We start from the raw sequence: 27,617 nt of genomic DNA on the forward strand, positions 1-27,617 counted from the left end.
GAATCCAAAACCTCTGGAGATCCCATGGGAAGCCTGTGTTTCTCTCAGTTTTTCCATGGATTTAGTCTGAAAAACCTGTAGAAAAATGACAAATTCATGGGCTAAGGAGTTGGACCATGGGCTGGGATGTTGGGCCATGGGTTGGACCATTCAGAGATGATGATGATGGTGTGGGGGTGGGCAGTACCAACTGATATGTTTGCACCATTAGACTGTCAGATACTTTATCTGAAGTAGATGCATACTCTGCAGGACAAAGGGTTGTACACTGTATAAAAGGGAATTTTGTCACTGGTCTCGACCACAGTGACACAGAAGATCCCATTTACCCATGGATGTTCATTTTTTGGTGTCAGGATGTAAATGAGCCCCTTTCCAAATCCAAGCTGAAGCACAGCAATACTTTAGTGAGTGTCAGAGAGGACAGCAAATCAAATCTGTGTTCCTGAGCCACGCTGCCATTGTGGGAAGCTCTGCTGACAGTTATGAATGTCACTCATCAAAACGCCCTCACACAGTTCTGATAAGTCCAAATAACACTATTTTATAGACAATGTCACTGTCACTGCAGAGGGCACAAAAGTCATCTTTTAAATTCATTTCAGATGTAATCTGAATGCACCTGTGTTGTCTATGAAGTGTTTTCTGAACACAGCCAAATAAATTTGGTGTCAGCTGCCATGGGAACTGTCCTTCTGAATAATCTCCTGTGTTGTCTAAAATGATTGCATATTTCAAATACATAGGTTGGCACTTCATTTGTTTGTTTGTTTGCTTGCTTACTAATTTTTAACAGAGTTACAACCAAGTTGCCTCTACTCATTTGTGGTTCCAGACTTCTAAAGTCTCCTTGTGTGTTTTGCATTCTCTAGATGTGGTTCATTCATTCAATTTAAATTATTTGTATATGTGGGGCAAAGCAGCACCTGGCCCAAGGTGTGATAGCAGAAAATATCCCCTTCTAGTATGCTGACACTCCATCATGTGGCAGAGGCACTGCTTTTAAAAAGGCAGGGAGAAATATACACAAATTTTGCCGCACCAAAGTAGTGAAATATTTGAATTCTACCTCCAATGCCTTTGAATTTGGAAAGCTAAATATAGAGAGGGTAGAAGTGAGGGGAACTGTAAACAAAATATGAGTACATGGGATAAATCTAAATCCAATCTGTGGCACTTGTCACACCTCCCCATCAAACACCACTCTGTTGGCTTCTTTTGTGGTTGTTGGGAATGATGGTCCAGCATCCAAATCAGGCTCTTGATGAGGTCTGAGCAGCCCTGGAAACAATGGCAATTACTTCTAATAAGGTCACAAGCTAATGAAATATAAAAAGAAAAGTCTCATAACTGCACTCCAAAGAAAGTGTTTGCAATCATCCCTGCACATCTGATATCCCAAATATCCCCCCTGTGCCTAGCACGCATATTTATGGCACAACTCTCACACCTCTTGACTTCCTCACACAGGTGCTTTCCAACCCTAAGTAAATATGAATTTTGTGTTCAATTTGCCACACAAATCACTAAATTAGATGCACAGGCAGCTTCTACTGCGTCACAAGAGCTTTTTGTAATGGTTATTTCATACTGCACTAGTTATTTTTAATAACTGAAGACGTTCTTAGGAAAGTTTGAGAGCTTTCCAAGAAAGGATTACAGCTTGAGTCTGCAAGGTGTTGAATTCATAGGATTTGAGTCAGGAAAGCATTTCTAGGGCTTATGAGTAGAGAATTATTTGGCATTGCTTTGCTGCAGTGATTAGTGGGATGTCATGCTCAGAGATTTGAGTGTAGGGTGGCAGCAGGAGCAGGTAGCAGGGAGCTGCCACCCACCACTGAACCAACATTGCCTTAAAATTGTCTGGCTTTATAGACCAACCAGCCACAACCACCAAAATTGCCTTAAAATTGTCTGGCTTCCTACCTGACAGAAATAGTGCCATAAACTTAAAGGCTGTGTAGGTTTCTTTGACAAGAGAGTGAGTAGGTTAAATGGAATACCTGCTTTGTGTTAGAAGAATTCTGAAGCCTTAAAGACCTACTTATCCAATGAAACATTTTTTGCCCTCAGGGGCAGTTTCACAAAGGCGTCTTCTCCAGAGGATTTTCACAGGTAGTTGAACAGAACACATTTTTTAAAAATCTTATTTGTATTAACAGTGTTTTATGACCTAAAATCTTGCTTGGGGTTTCTGAGAGACAAGGAGCCTGAGTATCAACTCCTGCCATATGGACAGCTGGGGATCTGGGTCATTGCACTGAAGATTAATTTGGACAAACTGGTGGAAAGGTATGAAAATCATCTTGTCAGGTCCTTGCCAGGTCATTCTGCACAGCTCTCAAACTCCTGGGCCCACACAACTGGAGGTGTGAGTCAGGCTGGCCCAGACCACCAAGGATATCAAAGGAATCCAAATCAACAAGAGATTGTGACCAAGGGTTCTGTGACCATGTGCATGGAGGCAGGACTAGAAACCCTCAGGGGATAAACTCCTTACTGAATCAAGAAGCTGCATTACACACACAGGAAAATGCAAACTAATTTAATTTTTTAAAATGGTTTTATTAAGTATATGACAGAAGGCATATTGGAAAACATTCATGACCTTCTATTAATGCCTTTTTAAATGAAATATCACAGATAGATTTGACAGAAATAAAGGCCATTAAAAACAAGCACTGAAGGCTAATTATTTTATATATATTTTGGTTTTTTTCAGAGAAAATAAAAGTTATGACATAAGGCTAAAATTTAAGTCCTACTGAAGTCAAAGACCACTATTCTTCAAAATCCAAAAGAATTTACAGAAAAGGTTTTGTACAAGAAGATCAGAATGACCTAATTTTAAAAGTGCAGTGTATTTATGCAAGTATTTTTACAAGCCTTTCTTCATATTGTGTACACAAGTGCCAAGAAAATACAGTTCTTCAAAGACAAATCCATGAAAAAATATGATCTGACCACATATGGGTACCATTGAAACAAAGAAAAAGGAGAACTAACTTCTGGACAAGTTTTAGCTTTGGATTTGGGTGATCTGCCTGAAAAGTCCTTGTTTTTATCCAATCAAATCCATGAAATTCCACAGAAGTCTGATGATTCAACTGCATGATGTCACGCTCAGCATCCACAGCTCTTGGGCATCAGCTGCTTGGTATAAAATACATCAGAGAGCAAATCTTCCCAGATCTAAATTATCACTATAGAAGGATGAAAGCCCTCCTACATGGTCTCAGCTCCATCACTGCCCTGGCAAACTTTGCTTTGTGCAGCAGGGCCAGCAGGAATTGCAGCACCAGCACAGGGAGGTGCCCACTCCAGCCCAAACGAGGGGGAGGCAGCTGGGTTTGGACTCCCTCCAGCATGGATGCAACTGAAGCAGGTGAAAAAAAAAAAGCCTGGCACGAGGTCCCAGCTCTGAGACAGTGCTCAAAATCACTAATTGTGATTAGTGCGAGTAGTGTGAAGCACAGAGTGAACAGAGTGCACTGTGCACAGGTTTAATGCATTGCTATCCATTGTATTCCCCTTTTCTAGCAAGGGGATACCTGTGCTCAGCAGGGCTTTTAGGCAGCTCAGGGCATTGGATTCCATTTCAGCTGTGGCATGCCCAAGCTGTATTCACTGATGCTCCCCTGAGCTTCAGTTCTTCATTTGTACAATTAATTAATAGTGGCAACACTTACTGTCTCACCAGGGTGTTGCAAAGAAAAAGCTCACTAGAAATGGTAAGGCACTCAGAAATTGGATAATAAGCACTTGGTAACCTCCCAGGGAAAAATTAAATTTGCACTGTTGGAATGTAGGTCAAGGGTGAAGCTTAAGATTAAATTTCTGCCCCGCACAGACAAAGCACCTGAAGGAGGACTCCTGTCTTATGCCAGCCTCATCCTGGCCTCCTGCAAAACGTCACATTTCCCTTTTCTCTGGGAAATGGGGAATATCCAAAGGAAAATCTTGCAGGACCTTTGGTAGGCAAGCAGATACTGCAGTGTCCCAGCAGTTTGTAGGAATCAGGATTTATTGCTGGTTTAGTCTTCTCCTACAGCAAAGATGAGGGTGCACATGGCCGAGAATAGAGTAAAATTTTAAAACCTAGTGTGATTTCAGAGCTGGTGTTCGCTTGAGCAACCCAAAAGTCATTTACCATTCAGCCCATGAGAACAGGTTTAAACTTCATTTGTGCCATTCATTTCCTTCTTTAATCCTTCTCCCTTCTCTTTCAAAGGTTCCAGCTCAGGTCCATCCTGTGTGGAGTCTTTGTTCCAGTTTTTTTGGCCTTCATTTTCTGTCCTTACAGATTTAGGATCCTCTTCTTTTGCCTTTCTTTGCTTCTCCTCCTTGGCAAGCATACGATAATTATAATAATTCATGATGAACAGAAAGGTTCCTGCCAGGACCATCACAGATCCACATTTAATGAACATATATTTATAGTCTCCAAAGGTATCAATAAGAATTCCTGTAAAATATAAATTTAAAAAAAAAAAAAGGAAATTTAGAGATGAAGGGAAGGGTATTGTGTTTTTGGATGCTGTATATCAAGGAACAGCCTTGGGGCTTTAGGATAAAATATTTTCTGAACTTGTGATCTCTTCCACAAACACTCTGAACCTGCAAATACTGAACATGTGCTGCACTACACAGCCTGTGGGTAGTTGACATTGGTACAGGCAATGCTCTGATAATTTGCACAGTTCAGTAGATGGGGACAGAACCCACACTGCAAAGTCTGGACCTTCTCACCACACCTATTTTTTTCCATGCTCCTCTGATCACAGAGCCTGCAGGCAGCCTTCCCACTAACTCCAATGATCAATTACAAGAATGTCCATTTTCCATTTGGCTTGGCAGCCAAAAAGCAGCAGCTTTTGGGAAGACTTTCATGAGAAGGCAGCTGCCCACTGGGTCTCATCTCAGGCTCCTGGCAAAGACCCTGTGATTTATTCCACCACGCAGCATTAGAGGGGGCTCAGCTTTTGGTCACAGCTGCCCTTTCTGCAGTCACACTCTTGATCCAAAGAGGAAAGGGCACTGCGTGAAACTGGAAAACATTAGTTCCAGGGAAAGCAAAGATGATGCTGTCAGTGTCAGATAATTTCAATGCCAAGACAAATGTGACAGGTTCCTCTCAAAGGTTAATGCCTCTGCTATGGAGTTACAGAGTAATTGAAGGGAGATGGCTTAATTGAAATGTCACCGTTCTCCATTATGTCAAAATGTAATGCAAATCTTATTGGGATTATGATCCTGGGCATTAATTCCCATTTACTGGGCAACACAGACCATTCTCAACATCCCAAATCCTAATTAATATAAGACCCACCCCTAACCTGGCCTTCACAATACAATCTTCCCTGTAACTGGCCCATCATCCCTTAGCTCTCTGACGTTTTGGAAAATGTTCTCTTCCTCAGAAAGAGGGACCTTTAATTACATCCCAATTGACTCCTAATGTTGAAAAGCTGATGATTAATTATCCCGGTGCATTGCACTAACAAGGGTTTTTATGGTCACCAAATAGATTTCCTGATCACAATAATAATAATTTTTAACTGCTTTTGGTCAGTGGCTTTTCCTGAGTCATCCCTAGCTGACTTGGTACACCATTCTCCATGCACTGTATTTTTCATGCTACTGGTGAAACATCAACCAAACGCTAATTGCAACAATTTTTCCTTTTCTGCTCATCAGGATGACCTAGAGGTCTCCTAAATAGGCTTCAATGAGAGTTTTAATGAGTAGAGTATTGGAAAATTCAACAGTAGGATAGTCTTGCCTCTTTTCCTTTGAGGATAAGATAAAGTCATAAAACACATTGGGAACAATTTACTTAGTTCATTAAAGCAGAACCCTGCAGTAGGTTATTAAAATGCCAAAGAACCAATAAATTTGCTGCTTATTAAAATGGTGAGGAAAACCCTACAAAACTAATATTGCTGATTATTACACAGAACTGTTTTAGCCTCATTAGCAGTCTCTGGTCATTAACTTAATCTCCCACACAGAAAATTACATAATTCAGAAAACGGCCATTTTAAAATTGTATTTTCTTTTGTTTGTCATTAATTAAATAATGAATCTCTAAGACAGCAAGAGGATACAGCTGCTTCTGTCACACTGTATGAGCTACCCAGTAATATGAAGAATTAAACAGCTCTGCAGGATGTGTCATATGAAGCATTAGCCAGATTTCAGTTTTGAATCCAGGAAAAGGGTTCAAACTGCAAAAGGAGCACATGCTATAGAGGGAATATTAAGGCTGTTAAATCACAGGATATCACTGCCCTTATTTATCTTTAGATGACTGAAAGTCCTCCTGGGGACTCTGTATTGTCCACATGGACCTTTGTGGGCTCTGCCTTTTGATATTTCAAACCATGGCATCCAAAATAAATATTTTTTAAAATTATTTTTAGAACATACTTAAAGCTTTCAGCTGCACTAATATGACTGAAATTCCTAAGAGGTGTACTCAGAGCCTTAGAGACAAACAGCAAGGTTTGAGTCAACAAGAGGCTTTCATAGAACTGTTGTGTTTTGCTTAAATCATGGTGGACTCCAGCCTTTTGCAAAAGGAGGAATGTCCAGCAGGAACTGTCTGAAGTGCAAGGTGCTTGGTTTTGTAGGAAGTCCCACTCTGCAAGTTCATTTCGAGTGTCTGAAGGAATCCAGGATTAAAAGATGACTCTCCAAGACTCACTCCAACAGAAAGGAGGAAAGAAAATGCTGGAGGAGACATAAAGGACACCCTTTCCTGTCCAGTTACTAGTGGAAAAATGGTGATTGTGAGGCAGAGAAAACACATCTAGAATAATTTCATGTTGCCCCGATTTTTTAAGATTTTCTAAGCCTTCTGACGTTCACATTCTTGTAGCGAACTTTCTCACACACTTTCCGTAAATAACTTACTGGTTTGCGTTATTTTATGAAAGAAGAGAAATTTGATGGACTGTTAGGTTGTCCAGTGTCATTGGAGAGGTGGCACTGTCACCCTCCAATCCACTGTCTCTTTTAGAAAACTATAAATGTTGGAGTCAGAAAATAACCTTCCCTTTTTCTTCACCTTGAGAGCAGCGGTGTGTGCGCTTGTGTTGTTTCGCGTCCTATAGTGACAATTTCCCACAAGTCTAAATCCCACTTGGGTTTAGACTTTTGCTGCGCTTGCAAAAGTGTAAATCCAAGTGAGAGCAGGGGAGGACACACACTCACCTCCGATGGGGGGTCCCAGCAGGATGGTGCAGCACTCGGCGATGGTGACCAGCCCGACGGCGCTGGTGAAGCGGGCAGCCCCCACCAGGTCCATCAGCGTCTCGAAGAGCATGGCACACACCATGCCAAAGGCCAGCCCAAAGAAGCTGGAGTAGACGATGAGCCCCGTGTAGCTGGAGGCCAGCGGGCACAGGAGGTGGCAGGCGCCGTTGAAGGCGATGGCGAAGCTGAAGAAGTACTGGATCCGCGGCCTCACCCACCGGCTGTTGGCAATGATGCCCGTGGCAGGGCGAGCAACCATGTCCACAATGGCCAGGATGGAGAGCAGGAAAGCAGCTGAATATTCATCTACGCCAGTGTGCTTGGCATAGGGTGCCAGGAAAACGATGGGGGCGAAGAACCCCAGGAACATCAGCACGTTTCCGATCAGGTAAATCAAGAACCCTCTGTGTTTAAAGAGGGAGAAATCAAGGTACTGATTGACTTTTTCAAAGCAGTCCTTTTCTCCTTCCTCTTCTGTTTTGCTCTCCATGGGGCCATGTTCAGTGATCTTTCCTTTCAGAGCATCCTTCCCTTCCTCAGTCACCTGGGTTTTGACCTGTGCTGTGCCTGGCCCGATGGGTCTGAAGAGAGCTCCTGCCACACAGCAGTTTAATAAAATTGCCCCAAGAATTAAAAAGCTGCCCCTCCAGCCAAAGTTGTCAAAAAGGAATTGGTTGAGAGGCGCCAGGGTGCAAAGCATCACTGGGCTCCCTGCCATAGCAAGGCCATTGGCAAGGGGTCTTCTCTTCAAGAAATATTTCCCTATGATTATCACCGATGGCTGAAGGTTGAGAGCAAGGCCAAATCCTGGAAAACAGTTCAGATAAACAAAGGAAGATTTGAACACATTTCTCCTCAGCTCATTGTTTAAGGAAATTCACAGTCAACTGGCTCACTGGTGGCTCTTCAACACAACAATCTGGATGAAAATTTTGCTCAGGGTGTCCCTGAGTTCTGGCTGCCACATTTGGGTAACCAGACCCCAGAAACACTCTTTCAGTCAGAGAATCCCCTTCCCTTTGCACTGCAAATCTCTTGGATGGCAAAACTAGCACCAAGAGCTTGCTTCAGAGTGAAACAAAACTATTCCCTCATGGAATTCTGGGTTCTGTCCACACTCAACAGCCTTGCTGGGAGAGAGGACTGATCTGTTTTTAAAAAATGGCAACTCCCAGTTTGAGGAAGGTTGTTTTGGCTTGGACAGTGTCAACCACAATTCATCCATCCAGGGCTGGCCTCTCCTTCCATGGGCACCCAACTCTGCTGCTGGGCAGCCAGACCTGCACAGAAAATAACACCACCCTCCTCAGCCACCCTCCTCATCCTCCTCAGCCACGACTGATTTGGTGCTGTGAGCAGTTCAGGTCTGCTCCAAAAGATTAAGAGGTCTGCAAGTACAAAGCAAAACAGCTACTGAGGATGCTAATTACACAGGACCCCAGAGTGTGTCTTTTAATTAGAACTTATTTTTATTGCGTTTAGATATATAAATGCCATTATAAATCTGCATTGCTAATTCAGTTGGCCAGCTTCTCCTGCACAGGTGGAATCTGCAGGCAGAAATGCCAAAGGCTGTGGTGGTCTCAATTTTCTGTGGTTCTGTTTGAGTGCACTGCCATATAGAACCATAGAATTACGCAATCAGTAAGGTTGGAAAAGACCCCCAAGACTATGGAGTCCAACCTCTGACCAGTCATCACCTTATAAACCAGACCAGAGCTCTGAGTGCCACCTCCAGCTTTTTCTTGAACACTTCCAAGGATGGTGAATCCACCACCATCTGAGCAACCCATTCCAAGGCTTAATCACCTTTTCAGTGAAAAAATTCTTCCTGATATCCAACCATTCCTCCTGATGCCCAGCATCAATAATCAATAATTAAACATCAATAGTATTTTCAAGCATTTCTTTGACATGCAGTATTTTGATAAAAAGTTCATTTTTTCAGAACTCCATCAAAATGGCATTTAAAAGTCATGCCACATATTTTCCACTCCATCATCCAGGAAAGAATGAGCCACATTAGAACAAAGCAGAAATGTAATCCTTGAAGTGATTATATCAGAGAACATGAATCCTGAAAATAGGGTCATGCAGATTTTTTCTTGTTCATTAGTCGATATAATTAGTTTGTTTAACTGTGCAGTACATAATTAGGCATATTGCTTTACAGAAGAGAATTTACAAAGGTCAAGGTCCTCAAAATTAATTAAGGAACACTATCATTAGTCACTGATAGAGTAGAATCCAACTGATGCAGCAGAATCCAGCCAATGCTGGATAGTTTCAGTTTAAATGGGTTTAAAAAATTATGATTTTTGCCAAGTCTAAAGTTATTTTTTTTTAATTACTTTGAAGTTTACAACATTAAAAATAAATTGAAATGGCAACACATTAAAGTAATTCTGGATAGAAAACATTCTCAGCATGAACTTTTTTAGATAGTCCATATGTTATGCAGGGCACATCTTTGGGGAGTGCAGCCTGCTTGTAATGTCTATAGGGCCAAATTCAGGGTGACCTGGGAACCACAGAGGAAAACCACAGCCCTGGTTAGAGAACACCCTTGACAGTGCTGAAATATAGGAATGTATCTTTTTCCACCTGAGAAGATGCAGCACAGTAGGTGAGAGTTTGCATTAGCTCCCCATTTCCCAGGCTGGTCAGTAAGGGCAGAAATTGAACCATCATTTCCACAGAGTCATTTTTGGTAGAGACACACCACGCATCTTCCAAAGGAGGAAAATCAGACTGGATGCCAGCTACCCACTTAAACAATAATCATCTCAATTTTTTTTATTATGTGAACATTAATTTGCCAGTCAGACAAATCTAATTTAATATTACCTCATGCTCTTCCCATTAATTAAATTTGGAGAGTTTCAAATTGAATAACTGGAATTTCAATTTACTTTAAGCTTTTGGCTGACTTTAAGAGGAAATATTTGCATCCATTTTATTGCAGTTTTCAGAAGCTACAGCAGCTTTTCCATAGCTGGAATTGTTACTCAATAACCACATTTTCTCCCCAGGGATGTGACAGAGAGGTCTGTCAGTGGTGCTGCAAGAACAGAAGCAAACCTGTGCCAGAGGGAGTGTCCTTTCCTGGATTAAATACATCTCACTCATATCAGAAGGAAATAAGTGGTGCTACAGGACTCAGCTGTGTAGTTATTGATCTTGTTCTCACTTTATTAGCAAGGACCAATCTGACCAGGTATTTCAGTGCTCAACACTTACAACCATGGCAAAGACTCTGCTCTCATTAGTCCACGTGCCTCACCCAAGATCCCATTTGATTTCATGGCAGTCTAAGATCCCATTTTATTTCATGGCAGTCTAATTGGTGCAGATTGAGCTAAACTCTGACCAGTCATTACCACCTTGCAATCAGCTTTGAAATTTGCTGTTTCTGCCTCAGACTTCTGGAGAGGTTGCATGTTGAAACACCTACTTAATGCATCCAGGCTGGCATCTGTCCAGGTGGACAGCTTGCAAACCCCATTTCTTTTTCTAAGTGCTGTAGGGAAACAAATGGGAAGGGGCTGTGGGGTTTCCTGTGCATGCAAAGTGCCTCGTGCAGCCCAGAGAGCCATCAAGGACAGAGCTGCCTCCACCAGCAGAGCCTGGCTCCTGCTCTGCATGCAAATGGAATCAGGCATAATCAAGTCAGCAGCTGAGGTTGCTGTGTCTAATCCCCCACTGCAAACAGACACTTCCTGCTCTGCTCCTCTGAAGAGATTTCTATTAATATGCCAAAGGCACAGCACTGTAGCAGAGACCTCCCTGTACCAAGACCTTGTTTTTACCTCCATCCCTGTGACTTACATGAGCCCAGGCTTTTACATCAGCCTGTTTTCTTTCCAGGCTGGTAGCAAGGAGGCTAGAAAGAGTGTGATGTTTACAGGTTGCTTTACAGTTACTGCAAATCCCCTTCACAAAAGCCTCTCTCCTCGTGCGGCAGCATTGTCACAGCTGTGTGATGGGCAGGTGGCTTCCTAATTGCCCTTGAATGTTTCCATGCTAGGCCTGACCAGCAAAGATACTTCAAGCTTAATTGGCGGCATCAAGCATGTTAGCAGGCTTGCAAGCATCTCCCCTTCTCTGTCAAATTAATATTCTTTCCCCACACCCCCCTGTGCCTAGGGATGATGGGTTATCAGCCAGCACCTTATCCCCACAGCTGCCCTTGCTCAGCAGGCAGGAGGAAAAGATGTGTGAGGGTGTTCACAAGGGTTTTCAGATTGGGGAAGAGATGAGGATCTGACTCTAAGCTTCAGAAGGCTTGATTTATTATTTTATGACATATATTACATTAAAACTATACTAAAAGAATAGAAGAAAAGGTTTCATCAGAAGGCTAGCTAAGAATAGAAAAGCAAAGAATGATAACAAAGGTCTGTGTCTCGGACAGAGAGTCTAAGCCAGCTGACTGTGATTGGCCATTAATTAGAAACAACCACATGAGACCAATCACAGATGCACCTGTTGCATTCCACAGCAGCAGATAACCAATGTTTACATTTTGTTCCTGAGGCTTCTCAGCTTCTCAGGAGGAAAAATCCTAAGGAAAGGATTTTCCATAAAAGATGCCTGCAACAAAGATGGACACAAAAGATGCGTCCTGCTCAGAGGAATCAGCACAGCAGTGCAAAGAGATGTGGGTGTTTCAGCTCTGTCCCTCAGGGCTGGCACAAGGGTCACCTGTGTGCACTGAGCACAGCCCACACTCCGTGCTGGGTGATGCCCCAGACTTGCAGACAAGTTCAGGGACCAAAAGCAAGGCCTTTATCAATCCTGGCTCTGTTGGGGTTATGCACAGAGCTCCCTCTTGTCACCTTTTTATCCAAGAGCTTTAGAACAGAGAGGCTGGTGCCTTCCTACAGCCCTGTTTCTTGTCTGAGTCCTCCTGCTCACCAAAGTGCATAGAGTATTTTCAGCAAAGGTTTTATGGTGTCCATATGCTAATCCAGCATTAGTCAACTTAGAATCATAGAATGGTTTGGGTTGGAAGGGACCTTAAAACTCATCCCATTGCAACTCCCTTGCCATGGCAGGGACACCTTCCACTGTCCCAGGTTGCTCCAAGCCCTGTCCAGCCTGGCCTTGGACATTCCAGGGATGGGACAGCCACAGCTTTTCTCTCAGCCAGGTCCTACCCACCCTCACAATAAAGAATTTCTTCCCAGCATCTAATCTAAACTGCCCTCTGTCAGTTGAAAGCCATCCCTCCTTGTCCTGCCACTTCCCCCTTTGCCTTCCCAGAGGACATTTGTTTAGGAGGAAATGATGCAAGCTCATGCATTGAGAAATATTGGGAGACATTGGTTAATTTTATTTCCCATCACTTTGTTTCTGTAGTCTCTTTCAAGGAATCTGCAAGATTTATTCATCCAATAATAACACAATTTCATTTAATTACAGTGACAGTCCTTAGGAAGAGTAAAGTTTAAGAGGGGGAGTGCTACACAGGGATTTATTCACTACTGTACAGATTTAATAAAATAATATTGATATAGAAGAACAGAGTGACAAACTTTCTGTCCCAATTTACTTTGCTAGTGGCTGGTTTTATTGATTTTAAATGTTGAGCTCTCATTTTCACATTCAGAAAGCAGCAACACTTAATGCATCTGCAGAGAGATTGGGAACATTCATTAAACCATACACCTGGCAACCTCAGAAGCCAATTTTGAACTCATTGTGTCATGCTTCCAAGCAGATGTCCTAGTTGCACTGGAATAAACTTTGGCAGTACCTTGTCCAAAATAATAAACCAAAAATACTCACAATTAAGAACCTATACTCACACAGGTGGAGAGCTCTTATCCATCTACCTTTAAAAGCAATAACCTGGCACCTGCAGGCTTTAAAGATGCTGGACTGAGCCTGTGCCTTATTCTACTTGAGTTTCCAATATGGAATTTCACATTTCAATACAGGCAATTCAAATTGGAACTTCAAGAAGGAAATACAGGGGGTTTTGTTTGGTTTTTTTTCACAGTAGGGATATTTTTGGTCAACCCCAGCAGTTCTCATTTTCAGATAAAAGACCTCCTCACCTCACAAGCTGGAAAAGGGCAAGTCAACTGAAGCAAACCCGTGAAATCTCATCCCGTGTATCTCACAGAGGGAAGATAACACACAGTAAAATAGGAACAAGGGTGCTTTCTTTATAGTCACACTTGTACCCAGAAGGACTTGCCATGCCCAGGACAGAGAACAGTGAGCCTGGGTTTGCTTCAGGGGGAGCTGAGGGCTCTGATGGTCATGCCTAGCACCCGGCCCAGAGCACAGCCCTGCCTGGATCCCACATGCCATGTCCAGCCAGGAGCAGGGCACAGGGAACTATTGATAAGCATTGATAAGGAGTGTGGCAGTCATATTTTCTGAGAAAATCCCATTGCCCAGGATTTTTCTCCTGGGAAGCTGAGAAGCCTCAGAGAAAAAGGAAAACAATAATATCTCATTTGCTTCTCCTGTGTTTCGCTGCTTTGGAATGTGGTTAGAGATTGTTTACCAAGAGGTGGTTGTTTCATTGGTTCCATCTGAATTATTTTGACTCAGTGGCCAATCAGTGCCAACTCAGAGTCACAAGTTTTCATTATTATCTTTTTAGCCTTCTGTAAGTATCCTTTCTGAATTCTTTAGTATAGTTTTAGTACAGCAGAATAGAATAGAATAGAATAGAATAGAATAGAATAGAATAGAATAGAATAGAAATCATAAAATAATAAATTAGCCTTCTGAGAACACGGAGTCAGATTCATCATTCCTTCCCTCATCTGGGAACCCCACAAATACAATAAAGGAGGGCCTTTGTCCCACCAGATTTTATCTCCCAAGCTTTTTATCTCCCCATTTTCCCTGTGTTTGTGTTGGTGCAGATTGCCCAGGTGTGCCAGCCCCAGGCCATCAGAAGGGAGCCTCCCTGTGCAGGGAAGGAGGTGCTGTGCTCTCTCTCACCTGTGATGAAGCCCACGCAGATGTAGAGCTGGAGGATGCTGGTGCAGAAGGCAGCTGAGATCATCCCCACTCCGCACAGGAGCCCCCCAAACATCACCACGGGGCGGCTGCCGTAGCGGTTCACCAAAATGCTGCTGATGGGACCTGGGGAAAGAGCACAAGAAGGACCTTGAGGTTGTGTCTATGCTTGACACAAAGCAGGTAAAGTTCTGCAATACCAATGGCCCTGAGTGCTGCTGACACAGAATCACACAGAATTTCTAGGTTGGAAGAGACCTTTAAGATCATCAAGTCCAACTCATGTTCTAACACCTCAGCTAGATCATGGCACCAAGTGCCACATCCAGTCTTTTTTTAAACACATCGAGGGATGGTGACTCCACCACCTCCCTGGGTAGATGATTCCAGTATTTGACCACTCTTTCTGTGAAAAACTTCCTCCCTAATTCTAGCCTGTATCTCCCTTGGCACAGCTTGAGACTGTGTCCTCTTGAGACAGCTCCTAGGGAGAGCTCAGGAAGAAAATGGAAAAGCAGAGATGGCAGCATGTCCAGTGCCATGGGTGTGAAACCAGTGACAGCTCCTGCCCCCAGCACTTCCACGTGTCACCAGAGAAGGCAAACAGCAATAACAAATTATGCGAGTCATAGGAGCTCCTTGATTTATGATGATGTTAAACTGCACACACAAGGCAGTGGCTCATATTGTGAGGCAGATATCACAAATGCTGTTGCATTTTTAATGCCTCTATTTAATGCAATTCCAATATTGCTGACCAGGACCCAAGCTTCAGCAGAACAGTTGTTAATTAAATCTTAATAGCAGTCCATGTAGGTAGGAAATGTTGGGGATGATGGATTAGCCAGAGCTCAAAAGAACCAGTTTGGACTTGCATTTATGCAAAGAGGAGGTTCAGGGCAGTGCAAAATTACGAAAGAGGGAAATGGCTTGACAAAAACTGTGCATACTGGAAACAAAGCATTGAAATCTGAGGAAGTGAGACCAGTAAAAATCAGAATGACAAGAAGATAAATATTGGAGGGACTTTGGTGGTACCTCAGGACCAAGCTCCTGCTCAAAGAAAAGCCAGGATGTATGAGAAGCCAGAACTGAGAAGCCAGAACTAGAAAAGCCAAGCTGAACAAGAAGGAGCAGTCCAGAAGTCCAAGCTGTGAGATGTAAAGAAAATATTCTGTATTACTCAAAAGTCTTGAATCAAAATGCTGCAAAAGTGATACTGGAAATGAGGAAGGGGAATGCAGGCAGATTCAATATCTGAATTTACCTGGCTGTTTGTGGTGCTACTCATCATACAGCAATGTTGTTTCAGAGCCCAGTGTGCCTGCTTGCCTTCATTCCTGCCACTTCCCACTCCACTCACACAATACTGCAAACTGGTATTTTAAAGGCACAGGGATCTCTGAGGAGTTTGGCTGTGGGACCTACCTCACCACAGAGCCATGGTGGAATATTTACCTGTGCTTAAAAAATCTCAGCCAGAAATAGCTCCAGAGCTCTCTCCAGATCTGCAAACCACAGAACTCCTGATCACAGGAGCAAAATCCAAAACCCCCAGGGTTTCCCTCAGCGTGGCTGACAGCATCCAAACAAGCTCTCAGCTGTTATAATGTGCAAGAATAGAAAACAGTAGGTATGGCTGGTTTAATCTGGGGAATGAAGCCCATAGAAATACTTTCCATTTGATGTTTGAGGTCAAAACACTCATAAACTAAATGCACACAAGCACACCCTCAACAACATCCCTGTAACTGTGATCTGTGATCTAGTCCCATCAAATGCACCATTCAATTAAAATTTCTGGGTGTCTATAATTACATGGAGAGTTTTTCTGCCAATCCTGTAACTAGATTCACACAGGTGCATCCTTTTGCTGCACAGAGCACTACAGAATTCAATGAGAAGTTCTGGGGAAAGGGATATATATTTGAGATCAGCACAGTGAGAAAGACATCCCCTTCTGAAGAGTTTCCCCTGGTCAGGGCCTGAACTTGTATCAGTAATTCAATAGATTGAGCCAGTGCTCCTCAGAAAGGCACCAACATATTCATCTGCAGCCTCAGGGTATGCAACTCTTCCATTTTTCAATTTTCCACATGTCTGCATTTCTGCAGAATCAATCTAATTACTCAGCTAAGAAAATGTGGTTTCCATTACCTTTGCCCAGTGGCAGAGGGCTTTCACCCTGTAGGATGCTGTGCCATGGAGCAAAGCATTTAAAGCCCTCGATGCTCCTGCTAAGGACAGCAGAGGACCCAGTGGGGATGCTGAGCCTCATCCTGCTGCTGCCTTCACCCAGAGCTGTGCCTGTGGCTCTGCAGCTCCCCTGGCTCTCAGGGACCTGCTCTCCATCACCTCCATCAGCCCATGGTGAGAGCAAGGAATGCCTGCTCAGAAATGCTGCACTTTACACCCCAAGAGCAGGGTGCACACCCTGAGGCTTCCACTTCTGCCTGCAGCAAAGCTCTGCAGCCTGGAGAGCAACAGTTTGCACCAAATAGCCCCAAAAGATGCAGCTGGGATCACGGAGCCCCTGGAAGACTGATGAAATGTAAAGCACTGCCCTCAGCCCATATAAATCACTCTGGTTTAGTGCCTGTCCTGTTTAAAGCCTCTCTTTTCTCAAACCTGTGGCAGATTTCCATTCTTTGTTGGCTGGTACATGAAAGGCCATGTCAGAGAGGCTGCTCTGGGTGGCAAGAAGAACACAGAGACTTGCCAGTGGGGAATGCAGCAAGCCTCAGCTCGTTTGTTAGCTTGTCCAATTACTTTTCACCTTGAGTTTTGTGTTTGCACAAGTGAAAAGGACCCTGAAGAGGAGACTGTAAAACCATAAAAAAGCAGCAAAATACCCTGGGCTCTGCTTTCTTCCCCTCCACAAACCCAGGCCACCCTGTCATTCGTTCTTCCTGAGTCACTGAACTATGATCCAGAGAGGATCATAATGCAGGGCTGGCACATAACAAGAAATATCAATCCAGACTGGCATAAACTCCTGCAAGTATGACAGTGCTCAAAAAATAGACACCTGAATTGCCTTCCTGTTTTCCTCAGCAAGCCTTATGAAATTTTTATGAGCTGCAAAACTTCCAGTGCCCTTGTGAAACCCTGATGTATTTCTAATAGGGACTAAAACATTCTCCTCTCCCAAACCTCTGACCCTGTGTGTGTGTATATATATATATATATATATATATATATATATATACATATACATATATATATATATATATATATATACATATACATATATATATATCCCTTATTTGTAAGGTCTGGTTTGGCTTTTTTTTTTTTTTTAACCTAACTAATAGTGTTCCTCCTTTCTGGTGGAATTTGGCCTGCATGAATTTCTGCTGCAATATTTTTGTGTAGGGCTCTCAGATAAGAGTGAGGAGCTAAGGCCGACAATCTGTAACCCAGAGGCTTCCAGCAATGTGGGTTTTTCCAGGTTTTTCCCAGGTTTCACAACACTGACCTTGTGACAGTGTAAAGTGGCACAGAGCCAGTGCAAATGCTCTGGGTCTGCTGGTCAGACCATTTGATGGCCACAACGGTGATAAACAACAACACTTTAAAATACTTTAAAATACTCAACTGCACAGACCTCCACTGGAAGATTTGGGACCACCAGTGGGGTTGCAACATGCAGCTCTGCTTTTCCTGCTTTTCCACAGTGACAAGTGGCTCTAAACAACTCTTCCTGCCCAGGGACATAGGCCAGCACCAAAAGGACTGCCCAGATAGTTAATATTTTCCAAACTATTGTGAAAATACAAATAGGAACTCGGCATGCCAGGATTGCCACTGACTGTGGGGAGTCACTGGGGACACAAGAAGGAGTGCAATGTACTCAGAGGAGAGGGAAAGGGGGGAAATCGTTTATACTAATGGAACAAAGTCTATTATTACACCAGTAGTGAAACAAGAACAGGAGCAGGCCTGCAATTTCCTCAGTAATAATCTCACTCCCTCCATGGAATAACAACCCTGCCTTTGGCTTGGTAATTTATCCACCAGGGTACCAGCCCACCATAACAGAGCAGCCTCCTCATTACCCCTGAATGAAAGCAAGTGCCCCCACGTTATTAATGAGCTGCCAGACCCCCCAGCCTCGGGAGATGGGGGGATCAGCAGCAGCTCCTGCTCACAATGCACAGCCTGACAGGGAGGCAGCCAGAGAAAACACAGGGCCCAGCTGCAAATGTGGAGGGAAGGATGAGAGGGTCAAACCTGCAGCCTTTCACTCTCTGTCATGCCAGAAGAGACTTGGGCAGCTCCTGCTTTTGGGTGTTTGTGTCAGCAGGGTGTGGAGAGCTCCTGCTCACCCTCTGAGCCCTGCTCCTGCTGCAGATCCCTGGAGGATAACTGCTGGTACCTGCTAATCATGAAGTCTAATGATTATTAGTCTCAGCTGCTTGGTTCAGGTTTGGTTTTCACCTGCCTGGGCTGAGAAACCCATAGACCACAGAGCCCTCCTCAGGCAGTGCTGCTGGAGACAACATGGCCACACACTGGGGACAAGTGGCAGCGAGTACATACACCAAGTGACAACCACAGTCCCAACCATTCCTCTGCCAGACCTGACAGAGCAGCTTCCAAAGGCCTGTCCACACCTAAATCACCCTGATGCCTTCGATTAGTGTTATTTACATTGCAAATATCGATTTTAAATCGATTTTAAATAAGGAGGCTGAAATCCAGCACATGCCACAGCAGCTCCAGAACAGCTAACCTGGCCCCAGAGATGCCTCATTTGCTCTCTCACAGGTGAGGAGAACAGCCAGTTCATTTAATGGGTAATGGCTGCAGCTCCAGTACAATCCCTGTGAGATGATTCATAAGCCAAGCGTGGGAGAAATTGTCTGGACAGACATGGAATCATCAAACTGGTCAGTCCTGTGTGCCTGGGCAGGACTGGCACTGCATTCACTGGGAAAGGTGGTGAGGGCAATGATCCACTGCAGCAATCCTCCCTCCCCTGCACCCACCAGGCATGCCTTGGGAGCACAGGGATCCTGGCCTCCCACCTGAAACTCTGGAACTTGCCACAGCAGCAACCTGATGTCAAAAAAATAAATAAATAAAAAGAAGAAGAAGAAAAACAAAGCAGACAAGGCCCAAGCTTCAGAAAGACAAAGTGCCCTCTTCCTTATCCAGCAGTCTTATTTGATCAGTGCTCTGGCGTTTCAATTTCCACATTACCCAGCTCAGATGCTGCTCCTGCAGTGCAGGAGGAGCCACAGACCAGCAGGTCCCAAACTGGGGCTGTGGCCAAGGTCCTTTGTGTCACTCTGAGTTTAGGCAGTTAAATCACCTCTCCTGCAGAAGGACAGCACTCAGGGGTTCCCCCAGCTGCAGCTTTGGATCTCACCCTGCAGCAGATCACAGCTCAGACCTTCACAAGGTCACGGCATCACCGTGTTTGAGTTGCTCTCCTGTGATTTCTTTATCTGCCCTTTTGCCCTGGCAGGACCGCTGGCTGTGATCCCTTCCATCACTGGAATTCCAGCTCCAGGACAGGAGCTCCCTGTGTGCAAACCCAGGGCCGGGGAATATTTCTGTGTCTGCTCTGGGGTGCCCTGACCCCCAGGGCAGCACTGACTGTGACCCTCATTCATGGAGAAAGTTTCCTGGACTTCAAGATAGACCAGAATCCACAAAAGTGTGAAACAGATTATACAGAGTAGTGTAGGTGTATCACTGGGTGAGAAATTGAGGGTTTGGGATTTTTAGTATGTTGTGGATGGAAGCAAGATGGAGGGCACAGGGTGTCATCCTGGGTTTCTTCTTCATGCTTCTTCTTCCTTCCTTTCCATGGGTTTGGGTGACATTTTGTAATTGGGCAGAAAAGTCCCCATTGCAGCTCTGTGGGATCAGTTATTGGGTTAAAAGGAAAAAGAATCCGGGTGTCAGCTCTTAATTAGATAGTTTAGTCTTGGAACAAGAGAATGTTGGCCATTTTGTGCCTTCTCATGAAAAGCTGCCCAACTCACAGCAGTGACTGTTATACTGATCAGCAATAATAAACACCTGAGTCCCAACATGAGCTACTGTCTTAGTGCCTTCAATCCAGACTCAGAGAAACCCACAGCTGGCAGCCACATGGCTGAACATCCATTCCTGGAGGTCAACAGCCCTTGGTTACCACTCTTAACATTCTGCTCCAAACCTGGCCCTGCCTGCTGGTGCTCTCCACAGGGCTTTGCCCACCCTGGGACCCTGCAGGACTTGACAAGGGCTCAGTTACACTGCAGAGCCCATCCTGGGGCACAAGAGGATAACAGAGGACCACAGGTCCTGCTTTTCAATTCCACTGCAATGCTCTGGGACATGCTGGCATCTGGGGGAAGAAGTTTTCACATGTTTGAATTCCACTTGGGGGGAATGGATTAGAACTTACTCCTTGGCTTAACACCATTAACAACCCCCCAGCCAAAACTCCTCACTTCCTTCTCCCTAGTTCTTATTAATCTTGGTTTTTATTAAGTCTATCACATCTCTATTACTGCTGCCTGGTGACCTTGGTAGCTCCAATGAAGGGCAAAATGATAAAGCTTTGTGACCAAGTCCACAAACACAGAAATATTTCACCTGAACCTACAGTGCTATTATTGCTTTTAAGTAGAACAGAGCTATTTAAAAAAATAAAAAATATAAGCCCATACGTGGTGACCTTGCAGAGCTGGAGTGCTCTCTGAGAGTCAGGAGAAGTATATGAACCTGCAGCATCATCCATTACAGAAATCAAATCATTCCTCTTGCAGCTTTCTTATCAAAACCTGGGATTCTGATGGTGCTGCTACCCAGGGATTGCCCCTGCCTGGGGATGATGATGGGGTGGGAATCCCAGAGATGGAGTGGGTAAGGAAAAAGGTGAATTCCAGCATCAGGCAGCTCCAGGGAGTGCCTGGCAGGGCCTGGGCCAGGATAGCAGGATGCTGGATATTCACAGCTCTGTGAATAAACAGAATTATCTTCCTCCTTTTGTTCCAGCCTCCACAAAATGCCCAGGTGGGAAAGCAAAAAGGGAAATCCTGGTCAAAGCCCCACTGGAGAATGAGTGTTTGTTGAACCAGCTGACACAGGTGAACATAACTTCGTCCTTGAAAAAACCCACTTTCCTCCATGCCTCCGTTTCCCCTTTTAGTGCTTCACAGCCCTTTGAAGGCAGCTGAGATGGGTGGGGAGCCCTGGGTGGGGTTTTCTGGAGGCAAAGGAGGTTTTGATAGAGCCTGGACCAGAGCAGGAGAGAACATTGGCAGCTTTGATTAAGTTAAAAACTGCAGAATCAAACTCCTTATTAATATAGCTTTATGCCACTGCATGTTGTAAGGTTCTTTCTAAACCTGTCACTGCAATTTATCATGCTAGCAGTGTAATAAAATACAGCTATAAAATTTTGGATTAAATGTTCAAGGTCAATGGTGGACTTTCAGCTTCCCTATCTCTTCCTTGCTGCTTTAGCAGATGCTCTATTAAGCACTTACAAGCTCTGGGAGAAAGTTTTTTTTGGAGGAAAAGATTTAGTTGTGGAGCATTTCCAGAATTAAATCTTCAGGTAATTTGATCTTCACCAAATTACAAACTAATAAATAACAAGACTAATAAACATTGGTTGGTTTCAGGTGGAGGCTTTTTCACCAGAAGCACTCTCATTTTTATTGTGTTTACAAAATGTGGCTCTCTGCTGCTGTCTTTGTAAAATGGACAGAGATTCTTTAATTTTAAGGGGAATTTGGATGTGAGAGAGCACCCTGGAGATTTTGGGGGGAGTTTCACAGCAGGGTATAGCAAAACTGAGACAAGACTCCACTGCAGCACATTCTGTATAAAAACAATGATGGTGCTGATGCCATGAGCCTGAGCTTTTTATGTATTAAAGGGCAACCGAAGCAGCACATATTTACACCCACAAGCTGTATATAAACATGCACAGCAATCACAAAGGAGTGAAATTCTCTAAATTACTAAAAAGGAGCTCCAGTGTGCCCTGGTGTAGCCCCAGCTATTCAAAGCAAGCAGCTGAAATGACTCTGCAGGAGGATCTGCTCTCTGAGCTCCCCTTGGATGATTCCTGTTATTCCATTATAAAGATGGAGGAGGCATTTGGCCACACAGTCGCCATTAAAAAAAAATTTAAAAAAAGAAAATGCAGATCCTGTCCTGGTATTAAATTATTCTCACTATTTTGGCACATGTGCCAGGAGGTTGGCTCGTTGCTCAAGCTCTAACAGTTGGCCATAATAAAGGATATTACTTCTTCCCACAATCCTTATCTCTCTTGCAGCCTCACAGGAGACCATAAGAGCTACAAGAACATTACTGCTATTAAATTAGTGGCATCACTATTTCTTATTTTCAGAACGTTTGGCTGTTTCCCCTGATGCTGAATAGGGCAACTAATTTACTAGCAAATTAATGCTGCTTATCTTTCTTTTCCTGAGAGCTCTGCTGCCTCTTGCTTTCCCCAGGGACACCTCTGTGGCCTAGCCTGAAATTGTCACCCTTAAAGTGGCACAAACAGCTCAGTTTGGTGAACCTGGCACCACCACACAGCCCAAATCAGGAGGTGCCAAGGCCAAAGGCTTTTGGCTTTGCAATGAAATTGTTTCCTAAACAAAACTCACCCTTATATGTGAGGAAAAACCTTGGGAATGTTGGTCTTGTGTGGGCCAGAGAATCATTAAAGGACCTCTAAGATCATTGATCAGATCCTTTTTCCTTTTTTTGTTCCCATGCATCAAAAACTCTGCTCTGTAAAACCTTTCTCATTTGGGGTAAGGAATGAACTCTTCATCCATGACAAGAAAGAATAGAAAAGTAGAAACATTGTAAAACAAATCCTTCTTTATCAGATTGATAGGGCTTCAGCCTGTGGGATTTGGGCAGAGAAAAACAATGTTCCCTCCTGCTCCTCACTCCCAAAGCTCCCAGCCTGCCCTGTGCAATTGGAAATGTGGAATTGCTGAGCAGGAGCTCTGGCAAGAGCTACAAGTACCCCATCATAAAGTCCAGGCTATCCACTTTACTGCACAGTAATCTGTTTTACTGCTTGTATTACAGTGACAGAATTGTTTTCTGCAACCTAGTTCAGATTAAGAAACTGGGGGATAAGACACATTAACTTCTGTAATATATATTGCCAGAGCCCTGGCTGGTGTAAAACAGCCTCCTGGGGGAATTCTGCAGAAAGTGAAGGGCAGAAACAGTCCTGGCTGCTGATTTTCAGCTTTAGTCTGAAAAACTGGAGCTCCTTTGGTGCTACAAGCAAAGCCTCAGGTGGCCACTGTAAATCTGCAACCATGCTGTCAGAATCAAAACAGCTTCTCCAGTGGAGATTTGGGTTAGTTCATGTATTTTCAGAAAATAAGCTTCATTTGCATTATTTATGAAATGCAAACGCAAGCTCTGCTACAGTGTAAGCAGCACAGTCCAAAAACGAGTCCTTAGACCAAGGAGAGCACCAAGGAAACCAGGCACTGTGTCACCTATGCCAGTGGAAACACCAACCTCTGAGTGCCCTGTGGGGCTCCAGGCTGCCCTGGGGCTGCAGGGGCAGGGATGGGCAGGGATTGCCCTCCATGGCCACAGCTGACACTGCAAATTGGCCCCTCCAGCCCCCAGGGACATGTCCCCCCCTCTAGGGACATGTGCCTGGTGCTTCATGTCCTCAGTGTCCCCACGGGGCTGCAGAGAGCATCACCTGCACAGCCTGTGGCCCTTCTGCCTTACTGGGGAGAGGAAGGGAAGGGATGGACATGTTCTGGCAATAATCATAATAATCATCTGGTTTGGTAGCTCTGTTAGCTGCTCAGGAGTATGTTGAAATCTTGGTGGTTTTAGAATTTCTTATTTTGGAAAGATTGACAAAACTTCAGTGTTAAACTGTTTTCTGTTTTTTCTGCAGTGTAAATCAAGCCTTGCATGCTCACAGTTCCAACAGGCAGAGCCACAGAGGAGCTACTCTTTAATGAGCATTTCCAAATCACTGGAGTCATGCATAAGCTACATCCATTGTGGTGTTAAATGCCCACTCAGTCACAGTCAAACACACTCTTGGACACTGGTGTTTCACTGCCCCATGCTCCAGCAGCTCCCACCACACCCTGTCTGCACCACCCAGCACCTCAGCCAGGGGCACAGGGAGCATCCCAAGCACCCAGAGCACAGAGGGGAGGCTGGAAACTGGATATTGAGCAGCTGCAAGCAAGAGATTGTACAAAGAGATTGTTTGGAGGATTTTTCACAAACAGGATGGGATGCTGGGGTACGTTCCTTGAGCTTTTATTGCAGCATCAGTTTCACTACGTGGTGGAGACAATAGAAAGATGACAAAAGCTCACACACAACCAGCAGCAGCCAAAGATTTCTCTGTTACAGAGCTTTTTAAAAACTTACTAGCCAAGAGCATAGTGCTAAAGCTTACAAACAATTGTCCCAGCCAATCACTAAAAGCACACATACACCTGCTGCACACGTTTCCTTGTATGCCTTCTATTAACAACATACAATACACTATTATTAAGCTTAAAACCTTCTACAATCTTGCTAAGCATATTTTTCTACAGTCTTAAGGTCTGTCTTAACCAAACCTTAAACTCAAGTTATTGTTTCATGTCCTTGCTTGCTGTACTATTGCAACTTCTTCTACTTTTAGACTTTGTAGCTGCAGCTAGTTCTATGTTTTCTGTTCTTTCTGTTTCTAAAACCTACTTTTACAGCTTTCTAGAAATCATTTTACCTTTACTATTTCCCTCAACAGTCACCTGCAATTCAGCTGTATCATCCCCCACATCACTGTGTGACAGCATCAGGGAGAATGAAGCTAAAGCTCCTGCAGAAAGGCAGGAGATGCTCAGGTAATCAGGATAAAAGTTCACTGCAACATCCCAGGAACAGAGCACCCAGCACTGACTTGGAACACTTGGGGAGACAGAGAAGAAGGTGGGCTGGAAAATGAGCAGCTGGATTGAGACAGAGGGGATCAGAGCAGCATTTCACCTGCTCCAGCACCTCATTTGCCATAAGCTGAACCCCAAGAGGCTCAAGCTCCCCATTGAAATCCCTGTGAGTAACTTGAGGTGCTGCCAGGTGCAGGGTGCAGGTTCCTCACTTGGTCATGGTCAAGCACAAAGCATCTCTTCCTTATCAAAGGAGGGGACAACATTTTTTTTATTGGAAGACAAAGTAGAGCTGCCAACAACTCACAGAGGCATCCAGGGACCCCCCAGCCCACAGGTAAATACTTTGGCACATTTATGGCAGTATCATGGGCCAGCCAATGGGACAACAGCACTGGCACAAGCAGGGCATTTCTCTCTCTGAATCACTGCTTGGGTTCTGCCTTCCACGTGCTCCATTTGTGGATTCTTATATAGGAACTAATATAGGAGCTTTAGAACCATATGAACTTTGCAGATCTCATCTCTGTAGGGCCAAGTCTGGATTACAACAGAGTGGATTACAATAGGTTCTGACTCAAGTCTCACTTCTACCCTACAAACTTGCACAAAGCAACTTTATTTTCATTAGCAACTGTGCTCTTGCACTACAGTGCATTATTAAGGGAAAAATAAAACCACCTTTGTAAAAACAAAGATTATTCTCAGAATTTCTGTAATAGACAGGATAGATATTGATGAAGCTTCCTGCAATTGCAGAATGTGGTTCCTGTCCACCTCCAGCTGAAGATTTAATCAAGGGCAGACCATGTATTTCATTCAGTCATGAAAGTGATATTGAAATAATAAAAAAGAGCAGAGTTACATGCACTGCTTTACAGCTGATAGGAATGACTGGTGATTTCATTGCTGTCATTATCAGCTGCCACAATAAACAAGCAGCTACTTCATTTATTATTCTACTCCACACTCAATCCTGGCTGAAACCCAGACCCAGTTATTTCACACCAGCCTAATCTCAGGGCTTTTTCCCTGATGCCCATAGAAAGTTTTCACAGGTAATCTTCTGATTTCTGGGTAGGAGCCCCTCAGGCTCCACACATGACTTGTCTGCCTAAGCAAACATTTGGAAACACGATCAGAAAGTGAATCTGTGGATGGTGGCGATACAGATGGACACTTGGTTGCTCTGCTCTGGCCCAGAGTGGAGGTTTCTGGCTGCTCTTACAGGGCTGGTGCAGGAGCACTCACCTGCACCGTAGGTCGTGGCCAGCATGATGGACGAGATCCAGGCGATCTCGCTATAGGATGTGCCAAAGAAAGCCTGGATTTCTTTGAAGAAGATGGCCAAGCCTTTGGGGAAGGCATAGGCGAAGCCGATGGAAACGAAGGCACCGAGCAGAACCATCCATCCCCAGCCCCCGTCCGGCGGGCCAGGGACACGCCCTGCCTCGGCAGGGGCCGGCATGGCCGGGGATGGCTCGGGGAGCCCTGCAACAGAGGGGGTCACAAATAGTTCTGGGCTCAGACCCGGGATGCTGCTCCTCCTTTGGACCCGCTGTCCCGGGATGCTTGCTGCTCCTCCAGACCATGGTCCTAGGGTGCTGCTCCCCAATCCCTCCCAGTCCTGAGATTCTGATCCCCTGGACCCCCAGTCCCAGGATGCTGCTCCCTTGGACCCCTTCATCCCAAGATACTGCTCCTCCAGACCCCAATCCTGAGATTCTGCTTCCCTGGACCTGCAGTCCCAGGATGCTGCTCCCTTAGACCCCTTGTCCCAGGATTCTGCTCCCCACATCTGTCATCCTGAGATTCTGCTCTCCTGGACCCCCCATTCCCAGGATGCTGCTCCTCCAGACCCTCAGTCCTGAGATTCTTCTCCCATGGACTCCCAGTCCCAGGATTCTGCTCCCCTGGACCCCCAGTCACGGGATGCTGCTCCCTCGCACCTCTAGTCTCAGGATTCTACTTCTCCAGACCTCAGTCTTGGAGTGCTGCTCCCTAGATCCCTAATCCTGGGATGCTGCTCCCCTGTACCTCCAGCCCCGGGATGCTGCTCCCCTGGAACCCCAGTCCTGGGATTCTATTTCTCCAGACACCAATCGTGGCATTCTGCTCCCCTAAAGCCCCAATCCCGGAGTGCTGCTCCCCCCGAGCCCCCTGCGCCCCGCACACACCTCGGCTCAGGTGAGTCCCGTGTGCTGCTGTGCCTGAGCCGCTGGGGCTGCGCCGGGGCAGCGGACGGGGCAGGAATGCCACGTGTACCGGGGGAAACCTCAAACAGCGGCTGCAGCGCGCTGCTCCGCCCCGCCCCGTGCCTGCCGAGCCCGGGGACACCGGCGGGACACGGGTGGGACACTGCGGGGACAATGGTGGGACCCGCGGCCGGACCGGACCCAGCTGCGGAACGCGGCTCTGCCCGGGCGGGACCGGCTCCGAACCCCCCGGCTGGCACATCCCTCACTCCAGCTC

General features: G+C 45.0%; 1 protein-coding gene across 1 annotated transcript; it reads right to left on the reverse strand.

Annotated features, from left to right (window-relative positions):
* Positions 1-2,682: 2,682 nt before the first annotated feature.
* LOC102070778 (monocarboxylate transporter 2) lies at positions 2,683-27,617 on the reverse strand. The gene is made up of 5 exons (XM_074550407.1): positions 27,323-27,617; positions 26,397-26,636; positions 14,224-14,367; positions 7,216-8,064; positions 2,683-4,465 (listed from the first exon to the last, which is right to left on the reverse strand). Exons 1-5 carry the CDS (start codon positions 27,600-27,602, stop codon positions 4,173-4,175), a joined length of 1,806 nt encoding a protein of 601 aa, XP_074406508.1. The 5' UTR covers positions 27,603-27,617; the 3' UTR covers positions 2,683-4,172.

Source organism: Zonotrichia albicollis, chromosome 12, assembly GCF_047830755.1.
Source record: "Zonotrichia albicollis isolate bZonAlb1 chromosome 12, bZonAlb1.hap1, whole genome shotgun sequence".
Classification (NCBI taxonomy): domain Eukaryota; kingdom Metazoa; phylum Chordata; class Aves; order Passeriformes; family Passerellidae; genus Zonotrichia; species Zonotrichia albicollis.

Excerpts from the sequence above, each read along its gene's own strand:
- LOC102070778 (XM_074550407.1), bottom strand. The coding sequence starts at position 27,602 with ATGTGCCAGCCGGGGGGTTCGGAGCCGGTCCCGCCCGGGCAGAGCCGC. Across the intron at positions 26,637-27,322 it reads CGGGACTCACCTGAGCCGAG|GGCTCCCCGAGCCATCCCCG; the intron begins GTGTGTGCGGGG and ends CCTCTGTTGCAG. Across the intron at positions 4,466-7,215 it reads GCTGGGACCCCCCATCGGAG|GAATTCTTATTGATACCTTT; the intron begins GTGAGTGTGTGT and ends TATATTTTACAG.